Below are 12,876 nucleotides of genomic sequence, written 5' to 3'. Positions count from 1 at the left end.
TACATTTTATTGGTATATGCGCACTTACCTGTTTCAAGCTGTGAGGACATTCCGAGCAGCTTTCATATTGTGAACCTCTTCATGCTGATCATACAGTAGATACAGTAGTTGTAAAGGAAATACTGGACAGTTCACTATTTCATCTACAGGAAAGCACATTTAACTTCTATATTTGTGTTAGATGACTTCCTGTTGTTTAGAGGTAAGTCATGGGCGTTTGAGAGTTTTATTTTCAAACTTTGTGTCATGTGGCAGTCAATATCATTTATTTGAATCTGGACAGATGACTTTTCACTAGATGTTTTCTTAGACATGGCAACACATCATAGTTCCCAATAGGGATGTAAAGATTAATCGTAAGGCAGTTAAAAATCGACTCGTAGGTATCACGGTTCACATCGATATTGTGAAAATTGAATCGCAGTACTTCTTTATATATTTATCCTTCTCTTGTCTAAAAGTGTTAGCGGCAGGTGGAATCTGCTACTACTTTCTTCTACTCTTAAACATGTTCATAAATGATTCCTTACCCCTTTAGCACCAAAAAATATCTGTAAAAGTCACATTTTTCTATTACCTCTGTCTGCTAGCGCATAGCATCTCTTCTTCACTGCATGAATATATGCATGCCAACCGACCACTGGGTTACCAGCGCCCTCTGCTGGTCTAAACAAATATCTGACGTAAATACAGTGCAATGACTGTTTTGTTAAGGCACAAAATACATTTTCAGTTGCACTTTTAAAAAGAAAAAGAACTTTTATGCAGTTTTGCATTGTTTACTATTGAACCAGAATTTAAAATAATAGGCTTCTTCTTCATTTGTATTATTCCTTGATTTATTTTTAGATAAATCGCATTGTTTTGAATAGTTTATCAAGGGATTCTTTTGACAATTAAAAATAAAAGGAAAATAGTACAGTATTTTCTATTTTTTTTCCCAAAAAAAATATAAAGATATATTTTTCAGTCATCATTTGTCTACAGTCCCATTTTGTAAAATAAATTGTGAGAGAATCGTATTGTGAACCCAGTATCGTGAATCGAATCGTATTGGGAGTTCAGTGAATCATTACATCCCTAGTTCCCAACCTTTTTTTGCTTGTGACCCAATTTTTACAATTGTTATTTCTTTTTTTTTTTTGTTTTTTTGTTTTTTAACGAATTTCTAACGATGCAAGAGACATTTTTCTTCTTCTGGAATTAGTTTTTGATCATATACTGTGTATAGTCTGTTAGAATTAATGCACAAAGTGACAAGATGCACCAGGTCTGATATTTTTTGAAACTGCATTTTATTTAAACTTGAATTATATTTGAGAAAGTGAAAGTTTAGTATACAGTTGTTTGAGATTTTGTGTGGTGTTTTACTTTGAAAAAAAATAATCTGAATAAAAAATAAATAAAACTGTCATTTTGATCAGTCATTTTTTAATTTTTTTGTATCAATTAGTAGACATTTCAGTTGACTCTTTTCAACCCAGTGGACCCCACATGTTAAAAAACCCTGTCATAGCCTTTACTCTTTTACTTTACTGACGGGTTTTTCTGTGACATGCATTCTGGGTATTTAGTACTTAATGTCCTTTCTTTGGTATACCAATGGTTTGCAGGTTTTTCTTTACAAATATTTACATTGTCAACCTTTGATTTTTACTATTTTATACTAAGTGCTTTAAAACTGATAAATTTGCCATGATGTAGGATAGTGACTTAGAAACTTTTTCTTATATATAGGCCTGGATTCTATGTATTTTTAATCATCTTTTCTTGTCTACTTTTTTCTTTTCTTTGCCTCTTTAAAATTGTATTTATTGATTTGATTTGATTTGATTGATATTTAAATTGATACTAATTTTAGACTTCCATTGTAACTATTGTATGTGTTAAAGGTTTTTATATATTTATGCTGTTATGTCTGTTTTAGAGTAATTTTTGCTGGTGATTTGTAAAATTAAAAGTTATTTGTTGTCATTTTATGTTTTTTTGTTGCCCTTTTGTGTATTTTTCGCCACCAGTTGCCCATGTGTGTGTCTGTCATAGTACATTTTCTCTTAATTTACCAATTGTAGCCCTTATCTGAATGTCAAGAGCATTTTATTTTGGGATGAATTCCTAACAGGCTTTTCTGACTAAAGATACTTTAAGAACTTTTGAAAAGGGGCAGAAATTGTTGATATTTTTAAGTTGTTTCCTTATTTAAAGATGCTACTATTGTATTTGAACAACAAATCATACCTATCATATTTTGGTGACAGTTGTCCAGTGTTTTTTTAAAAGATATTTTGATGATGGGGCAACGTGCAGGTAAAAACGTGTCAAACAAACTAATGGCATTTTAGTTTTGAGGCAGAAGTAATAATAACAACTAGAACGCAGGGAAACGTCGTCAGGGAAACGTTTCAATCCGTTGCTGTCATCATGTCATGTCATTCCTGCTTTTGTTTTTCACCCACACATAAAAAAATCATTCAAGTTATGTCTAATTTTAGTGTGTGACAGGGATGGATGACAGGTTCAGAGTTTAGGGTAAAGGTGATGTGTAATGCTCCCTGACTGGGGACACACCTGCTCCTCAGTCACCAGTTCTCCCACTGCTCAACTCCTGCCATTCAAAAGTAGGAATTTTTACAAGTTTCCCTTCAGTATTCATCATATGGGTAGTTTTTGTTTTTTAATCTGATCATGTATGGTGGTTGATTTGAGTCGTTATTGTTTAGTTTTCAAAAATATATTTAAAAGAAAAAATGCAATAAAACAGTTTTCTCTCCATCTACCTCCATTACCATGGCTTAGAACTTAAAGTTTAGCAAAAACATCCCTAAATAAATAGTGTTATATGAGTGTTAACTTATTAAAGTTCACATGCTGGTTTCACAGTGTGTAATTTAATGTTTTAATCACGTCAGAGGTTCTATTTCTGTTTTTATTCCAGCTCTACTGGAGTCCTCCCACGTGTTTGGTTGAATAATGACTGTAACTTCACTGGAGGTGTAAATGTGTGTGATTTTTGTCTCTCTGTGTGTTTTAGAAAAGTAAGGATTGATCGGTGGCTTTTAAACTGAGCGAGGTGATTTACTGCAGTTGAAGTTTTCAACATTTTGCTCAGAATTCTGTGAAAAAAACAAGCATAGGTCAGTATGATGGAATAACATGCATTTTATAGAATTGAATTGTGCTCAGTGAACCACATCAGACCTTGTTAAACTACCTCACTGCACTTTAATTTTATAAAACATACTGGGCACTTTTATAGATGGATGTGGTTTCTTTTTTTGAATTTTATTTCAATAATTTGTTGTAGAATTTGTTGTAGAAGCAAAAGCTAAACTTTTTTTGAGAAATATAATTTAACAGTTTGATAAACATACCACTTGTTTTTAATATTGGTGCTTGAATTACAGTTTGTTACCTTATACTTGTTGACGCATGTTTAAAATAAATGAAATCAATTCCATTTCATACAACTTTGTACCTTATATACCATATATCTCGATGCATATTGTTTAGTATCGTGACATGCAAATCGTGAATCATAACGTCAGATTCATGGCAATGCACAGCCCTCATGCACATTTACTACAACTGATAATTTGCACATTTTTCCCCAAAAGTGTCAGCAAAAACACCAGCAACAGGAGATTGAAGCATTTCTAACTCCTGCCTGAGCAAAAAAAACACCATTATTTCACTTATTTGATGCTACTCATCATGAGAAATAATAAAAGCCCAGCATGAATATCTTTATGCTCTCAGAATCATTGCATTTTCACATAGATTGCCTATCTAAGGATTATGCATATCCATTTCTGAGCTGCTGTTTAATGGCCTGCGTGCTATGAGGGAGAATCCACATCACGGTCACAGGAGCCAAAGCTTCTTATAGTCAAACGATGCTGAAATCAGCCACAGGCGCCGTGTGCAGAGAGATGTGTATAACATCTGCTTGGGAGGTAGGGCACGTCCTACAATAAATCCAGGGTTAAATACTTCCCCTACACCCCTGGTTATTGTTTCTTTTATGGCTCTTTACAAGAATTCGGACTCTAGAGTGAATACGTAATATTCTCTGTAAATCTTCTAAGGTGTCTCGACAGGCAACACATAAATCAAACCCCTGTAATTACTATTATAATTATTATTATTATTATGGGCTTTTTATTTGCCTGAGGTGACGACCAGGCATAGTTTAGGGTAAACAAACAAAGCTCTTAATGGGATGTAATGCATACAAAGTAGAAGAAATGAAAGCAAACATAATTGCAGTTTAGTGAATTAATTTTGTGCTCATTACACTCAGCATACTGTGATTCATCTGAAGGGAGTCGACGCTGCAAGAACAATGTTAGAAGTAATTGTAATAATAGGGCTGAATGAATAAGTCAACTGATAAGTAAACAGACTAAATGCAAATCTATCACTCCCACTCCATACTTAATTGTTGCGTTTTATTGAAAGGAATATTTTCCCTCATTGCCTGCAGGGCCGTAGCACCAAATTTTGGGCCCTGGGTACAAACCATCTTGTTGGGCCCTTACTGTAAGTTATGTATATCTTTTGTTTTTGTTGCCTGGAAACTATACAATAATATGTATTATATAAGCTTTATTTTTTCTTCACATTAACCCAGAGGTTCCCAAGCTTGGGATGTGACCCCATCATAATATCACAAATGTCCGGCGATCCCAGAGACATTTTTTTTCTTCTATAATCAATTTTTGATCATGTTTATTAAAGTTGACAGGATTAGTGACAAAGTGGCAAGTGTCACCTTAGATATTTTTATACTGCATTTTATTTGAACTAGATTTATATTTGAAAAAGTTTAAGTATAGGGATACAGTGGTTTGATATTTATTGTGTGTATTTGAAAAATAATAATTCAAAATAATTAAAATACTATTTTAATCCTTTTATACCTACTTTTTTTTTTTTTTTTTGTTACAATTACTAGACATTTTTGATGACCCCATTTTAATTCCAGGTGACCCCACATTGGATCCTGACCCTAAGGATGAAAAAAACTGCAATAACCTAATGACTCCATATCGATTGCTTGTATTTGTAACCCATGTGAACTAGAGGCCAACTTCCTGCCATGGCTTTATTGTGACGAGCCCGCGCTACACCTTTAAAGTCCCTGGCTCCTCCCCCTTCACTCTTGTTTGCTCCACTGAATGCTGTGATGGCTGCTCTCACTGTGGCGTCTGCATGGTCGGCTTACTGATTGAAAATCACCACTGAAACAAAACCTTCATGAGAAATACCTGGATGAACATCTTCTCCTGTAAACTAGACATCTCCACTCACCGGTCAGGTTTTTATGTTAGTCCTGGATCACCTACCACTCTCGACCACTAGATGGCGAGCCACCACCCAACCACCGCTGCATCGCGGTAGGAATATTTGATCTTTTTGTTTCCTCGGACACTCGGACCTAATACTTGGAATATACCCTGGCGACCTTTTCTGTTTTGTATTTTTTCCCCCAATGCGAAAGAACTTTGCGAAACCCTTCGCTTTTGAACTTGGCGAAATCAAACAAACTGAACTGAACTCACCAAAGGAAATGAACCTTGAACTGAACTTTGACTACAAGTTTTGAAAGACGAAAATATTGTCTTTGTTTTGTAATTATATTTTGTTTGTTTGTTTATTGCCGATACCTGATTATTAATAACAACTAAATAATATATATCAACATAAATTGACTCCAAATATCTTTACTATATATAATATCTTTAATATACATATACTAAAACAAAGTCCTATTTCTGTTGACCTTTTTCGCTGTCAGTTCCTGAGCCCTAGTGTGTAATTTATTTGTTACATATTTTATAAATCTGTTCTACTATATTATAGTGGTTTATTGAATATTGTGTTTCTGACATATTTTTGCTACAATTTAGGGGCGGTTGGTAATTTTATATTTTATTTTCTATTTTTTTTGGGGGGGGGGTATAACTAACACACACACACAAAGCAAACATGTATATAAAGGTTAATAAAAGGTATAAAGATAGAATGATCAGAATCATAGGGACACTCTGACCATCTACTTAATACTTGGTGGCAGCAAGATTTACTCTTCAAAATAATAATAAAAAAATATTTTTATTTCCAATTAAGATTTGACATGCAGAATTAATGTTCCAGCATTTAAATGCGCAAAAGTACACATAGTTTATTTCAAACGAAATAATATATTGCCTAAAAATATATGTGTTTTCAAGCTCACCTCTGAATAATTGAGTAAGCAGCTGATTTCTCTCATTTCACCTTCTCTCCCTCTCCTTTCTTTCTTTCTTTGCATTTTTGGCCTGGTTCTCCTGACACAGTAAGACACGCCCACTCAGGAAGCCGGTCAGTGCTGGCAGTGACAGAGCACTGTCTTCTCAACTACTACACACAATACACAGCCCACAAGCATAAACACACAGCACACAAACAGTCCCTGCTCTACTCCCACCATGAGCCCCAGAAAACCGCGGCCTCACACACACACATAAAGACACACACAGCAATGGGAAGTAAATGCACATTCCTGCACACGCAGAAACAGACGGGGATACACACACTATGTGTCTGTACATACACACATAGCTTGATGAACCCTCTGATGAGACCAGAATCTGCTACAGATTCAAAAACATCACCACAAGAACCCACCGAACATTAGACTTCCTCATTGAGGCCGTCAATCAATGCTCACTGAGGGCTGTGATTGGAGGAAACCCTCCTCCCTCTACTCAGCTTTTATGAGAGGGTGGGGCCAACAGTGAAAGCTGATGACGCAGGGTAATATAAATAATTCGTCTCAGCCAATAGCAAAATTCACTTGTAATAGCCGACGTTAAACTCCGACATTTTACAACTAAATACACAAAATTAAATTACTTTTACTAAAATGTTAAAAGTTGGACTAGGATCAATCAACGGCACTACTTAATACCCAAATACATATGTACTCAGCAGAAAAAAAGTGGGTTTGGGGTTTAGTTACTCTTTAATGTTAATTTTGATTTTTGAACTATTAAATGTTTTTTGTTGCACTTTTCAATCACGTAAAGCACATTGAATTGCCTTGTGTATGAAATGCGCTATACAAATACATTTGCCTTGCCTTAATAAATATCTAATTACATCAATAACTATTCTTCTTCTTCTCTTTCCAGGATGTTTTGGTGGCGTTTACCAGAGGCAGCTTTATCATGATCTGTTGCTCAACTACAATCGGCTTGAGAGGCCGGTCCAAAACGACTCTGCGCCCATTGTGGTGGAACTAGGTCTCACGCTGTTGCAGATTATCGACGTGGTGAGTGTGTCTTTGTTCTTTAAGGAGGAAAGTGAGATGGAATCTAGTAAAATTAAGCTGGGATGTGTGAGGAAGATCCTGTGGAGGAGAGTAAAGTATGTTGAGGTTGTGAACTTCTTAGCGACACCCAGCCCTCAGTCTCAATCTTATTTCCAATTGCAACCTTTTTCATTCATGCTTTATATGAAATATGCTGCCTCTCATTACACTCGGCTTCCCCAGTGACACGTTCAAGGCTGTGTTAAAGTGAAACCTTTGGTTGAATTTAGCCTTGTAGTTGTTTGTGTTTGTGCAAAACAAATTGCTTTCTGCACAGGGAGAAGTAAACACTAACAAAGTGCAAAGGATATTTTAGAAGTAGTGCTAAAAGGAAAAGAATGAATGCATAAATAATCAAATTATGCCTTTCCATTGCCAATGTTCACAAGGTTGTGCAAACAAGTCAAAGTAATTTTGTCTTGGGATTAAATATAAGTGTTTACCTTGAGATAGATGAATGAATGAATGAATGAATGAATGAATGAATGAATGAATGAATGTCAAGTATGTTTGCTAGTAGTTCTTATTTGTCAAGCAGTACTCTCCATGGTCGGCTTTGAACATGACGGAGGCTGAACTATTTTGTGTTTTTAAGTCATTGTGTCTCAGCTTTCCTCAGTTCCTCCCTCACTTGTTTTGCCCTGTCAATCAAACAGCCACCAGGTATTTTGTGAAGTGCCCAAATGTGTGAAGCCAAGTCATGTTGGACTTTATCGTCAAAAAATGTTTTGTTTTTTTTTTCTGTCCAAGTAAATGTAAAAGCTTTAACCAAATAAAACAGTTAGTTTGACGGGCAGCTGTATAATTGTAAAAAAAAAAATGAGAACTGTCTATGCAGCACGGAGGTAGATTTGTGTCTTTACTATTCAATCAAAAAATAAAAAAAATAAAATGTTCAAATACAAAAAATAAATACATAATTGCATTTGAACACATTTTCTCTTTGATTGAAAATATTTTTTTGTATTCGGGCCATATTATGGGTTGCACATTTCTGTTTTTATTATTCAATCAAAAATCTAACATTTACATAATAGAAAAAATGTTTTTATTAAAAGAAAAAAGTGTTTGTACCCAAAAAAAAATTGGAGCCCCCAAAATTGCGTTTAAAACCTTTTTTTTTATTAAAGTGAAAAAAGTTTTGAAGCTCTAAATTTTTATTGAATCATTTTGACACAAAAGTTCCACCGTGGGCGGAGCTTCCCCATTGGTCAGGCAACTTTCCTCCAAATCCAGAGGAATGTGGAGCATCTTAGGAACTCTCTATGTGCTCCAAACACTGAGCTGTGATCACACTGCCCGTAGTTAGTTACTAACCATCTTCACCAAAGCAGAACCCATTGCACACATTTTCTCACAAACATTTACATTTCACAGCTTCACTCTTTCTTCACACATCGCCAAGTCAAACCCACAATAAATCAGCACTGTTGGGTTCTTTTTTCTGACACTTTTTCTTTCCTTGAGGTCCATCCTCATTTTCATCACGTCCACTCCGAGCTCATGCACTTACTAAACCACATACATAGCCTTCTGCCTGTTAGCCTCAACCACAAACTGAGAGCATTCAACCAAAAAAACCCAAGTTGACACTCTGTCACATCCCTGAGCCGTGCCTGTCGTTACATGTACATCTCTTTGTTGGTGCATGGTGGTAAAAGCTCTATGCTGGGAGCTAGTGTAGGATCTCATTCTATATTTATTATCACGTCTCCTACAATTTTAGGTGGCCAAATTTTCAGTACATCACTTGTAGAAACCAAAAAAAAGTAGAGATTAATGAATACAATCCATCCAAAACTACCAGGGCTCCAACAGGAACAGAACTCAGCGCACCAACAATCAACCAGTGTCAAAACACTCCTTTAAATAGTGAGGGAGGACAATCAGGGAACGGAGCACACCTGAGTGAAAACAGGAGGAAACTAATCACTCTCACTGCACAAACGCACTGACAAAATCAGGAAAATGAATCCATTACCCACAAACTAGGACAGGGAACTTAAACCAGACACTATCAATACCTGCAAACTTAGTTTAAGACACGAGTGATTGGATACAAAATGAAGAATTTTGGAGTGAAGATCTTACAGGGACTGATATTGAAAACTACAGCACAATAATGTTAAAATTGCTTTTTTTTCCCCACTTAAAATCCCACTTGAGATCAAACTGGTCCATATTTGGCCCCTGAACTAAAATGAGTATGACACCCAATTTAACCACTCATACAACGTACATAATTCACTCCCTGATCCAAGATCTGTAGATAGCTGGTTAGCTGTAGATTAGCACTTTACAAAGCATTCCCTGCACTGAGTTCCAAACCACTTCCAAAGGTTCAGTTTGGACCTGGATCTTTGGATATACTGTACATTCCTAAATATGTATAGTTGTTCTATCTCAGTTCATCATGCTGACTCGTTACATTATGAATTAGCTGGCAGGACCAGATGAAATAATGCTTACTGAGCACTTGTGAATAATGTAAAACAGGCGTGTGTGTATAATGTGGTCTTTGATTCCTCCATCTCCTGCTCCCAACATCAAAGTGGGGCAGGTTGGAACCCACAGACCAGGTTTTTACCACCATAACTAAGGCACAAAGACAGAGATAATCTGAATCTGAAATGAAGCAAAACACTGTTTCATTACACTTTTAAGACTGAGTCTAGTGTTTTACTGGCAGTAAACAACGGACACGGACAAATTATTATTTAATTTTTTTCCAGTTCAGTCTCCTCCCTCCCTACCCTCCATTTCAATTTACAGCGATATTATTTTTGTAAATCTGAATAATTTAAATTAAATAAATTTAAGGCCACAAATACATTTTCTATATTTTGAAATTTTAGTGATTGCAAAAACTCTGACAAATAAGATGACAAAAGATTCTCAGAGGGTCGTATCTGATATGATTTCATTCTTTGAGAGTTTATTTATGGCACTGTTTACCCATAAAGAACTATATTTGTCTCTCTGTTGTTTAAATCTAAAATTAATTTTAATTTAAAACCATTCATCCCCTGAAATCCAGTGACTTTTACCTAAAAAAAAAAGAAGCATTTTCCCATTATCTCTTAATTGCATCATTACAAAAAGGCTTTCGAATGCTGCTACACATCCATCATTGGAGTGTCTCTTGTAAATTGGCCTGCAATGGACTGAGCTTTATTTCTAAGAAATGTTCCAAACCAAAACAAATTAGTAGATATTTTGGTTTTAAATTCATTTGTAATTTGTGTGTGTGTTTTTAAATATAACATTTATTTTCTCAGTCACTCTAAACTGCTTTATTGTGACAAATTGGAAAATAATATCAGATATATAGGTATAATACACACACACGCACACGCGCACACACACACACACACACACACACACACACACACACACAGATTTGAATTAAAACCTTAGAATGATTGACATTTTAAAAGGCTTTTCTGTCCGCCATAATGTTATATCTGATACACCAGATCTTTAATAAATACAAGTGTCCGTCAATTCTTTATAAGCTGGTTTAAACCAATCAGTGCAGATTAATATTTGTGAATGGAGGCTTTAAAGAAGGTGTTAGAGCAGTGATAGTGTCTCTCTGTTTTGTGTACATAGACACACTTACAAAAGACTATAAAAGAAAGGTCAGATGTAAACAGGACAGCAAAGCACAGCTAATCTGACAGCAGTGAGGTTTAAAGGTGTTGCTGTGTCAAATCTTTGTGACTGATGATCAGAACAGCAAGATTTCTTCTAGGATCTGTGATTCTCTACAAGTCCAACTCCAGCCACCACCATCACCCCATCATTAACTACAGTATATCAAGGACAGTTATTAAGCTTTATTAAAGATGGTTCAGTTTAAATCTGATAAAATACAAATTACATTCAGCAGTGGCATTTGGCATTTTTCCAGGTCGTCATTGCAAATGAGAACTTGTTCTTAACCTAAATGTCCTGATACCAAAACCCAGTTGCATTGTTATCCTCCGATGATTTGACCTGTTTTTCAGAAAAAATCATCCTCAAAATCACTGACATTTTCTCTAGTGTGTAGGGACATTTGTTTGTTTTTCAGCAACATGAAAACACTGCCCCGTGATTGGTTCAGAGTGGCAGCTCCGGGCCAATAGCGATAGCTGGCCTCGGCACTGGCGAACACGTAACCATCCCTGTTTCTGTGATCAGGAGTTGGGAAAGAAACAAACACAAGGCGCCAGGTTTGAAGAAGAGTTTGATGCTGTAAATGGAATCGGCCTGTTAATAGTTCCTCTTGGCTGATACCGATCCCCTCCATTTAGCGCCGTGTCGAGGCACCTCCTGATACTAGTATCGTATCCGCACAATATGAGTTTAAATCAAGGTAAAATTTGAAAAATGAGATCAAATGTGTTTGAGTTAAAGCTGCTTTACCACATAAATCACATTTTTATAAATGTACATGTAAGTAATCCATGTTGTTCTCATAAATCCTCTTAAAGGGATTTACTCAAAAAAATTAAATAATTTGTCACTCGAAAGTTTGTTTATATCTCAACCATCAACAAATGGTTTGTTGACATATGGCCATGTGACTAGAACTTCGGAAAAGCTTTTGCAATGCATTGTGGGAGTTTTGTAAATTAACACATCACACACAATATCAAATAGGGATGTCCCGATAGAACTTTTTCACTTACGATACAATACCATATTGATATTGATATCTATACGATACAATGTCAGCATGAATCATACATACTTTTATTAATTATTTTGTAGTGTGGAATGTTAGAAAAAGACTTGATCAAGTGATGTTACTCAAATAGAGAACAATAGTTAATAACAGCAGGGATGAGAAAAACTGACCCATTTATTATTAACCAATTGGTTACAAACATTTTAACCTTCAACATAAGATCTACAGTATTCTACAATTGAATAGATATAATATTATATATATTAGATATTTTACATGCAGTGCGATAAAATCATTTTCTGGCTAATATTGGACCAATATCTGATATCAATATCGGGTCGGGACAGCTGTAATATCAAACAATTGTATTCTATACTTCTCAAGAATAAATCTAGTTGAAATAAAGTGCAGTATAAAAACATCTGAGGAGGCATCTTTTCACAAACATGATAAAAATCTAATTCGAGATTTTAAAAAAAGTCTCTGGGGTCGGCAGACATTTGTGATATAAAAATAGTCACGACCGGAAAAAGGTTGGAAACCTTTTTGTTCCTGTGACATGACGTCACTTTGATTTCGGCCGTCTTCCATTTTTTTAGTATAAGCCAAAATATCGACACAAGCCATTGTTTTACAAACAACTTGTTTACTAGGGATGTAACGATTAATCGTAAGGCAGTTAAAAATCGATTCATAGGTATCACGATTCACATCGATATTGTGAAAATTGAATCGCAGTACTTTTTTAACCAGCAGAGGGCGCTATCCAGAAGTGTTGGCGGCGGGCGGAATCTGCAACTACTTTCTTTCTGGCCGCCTTCTACTTTTAAACATGTTCATAAATGAT

General features: G+C 35.4%; 1 protein-coding gene across 1 annotated transcript in view; it reads left to right on the top strand.

Moving 5' to 3' along the window:
- Nucleotides 1–12,876, top strand: part of LOC114462785 (neuronal acetylcholine receptor subunit alpha-7-like) — a 46,275-nt gene that overhangs the window by 16,039 nt on the left and 17,360 nt on the right. The window contains exon 2 of the mRNA XM_028445777.1: nucleotides 7,176–7,315. Within this exon, the coding sequence (XP_028301578.1) occupies nucleotides 7,176–7,315 (140 nt within the window). The remainder of the gene's footprint in view (nucleotides 1–7,175; nucleotides 7,316–12,876) is intronic.

Source organism: Gouania willdenowi, chromosome 1, assembly GCF_900634775.1.
Source record: "Gouania willdenowi chromosome 1, fGouWil2.1, whole genome shotgun sequence".
Classification (NCBI taxonomy): Eukaryota; Metazoa; Chordata; class Actinopteri; order Blenniiformes; family Gobiesocidae; genus Gouania; species Gouania willdenowi.
The sequence above is the reverse complement of the archived record's forward strand: the minus strand, read 5'-3'. Positions and strand labels throughout refer to the sequence as shown.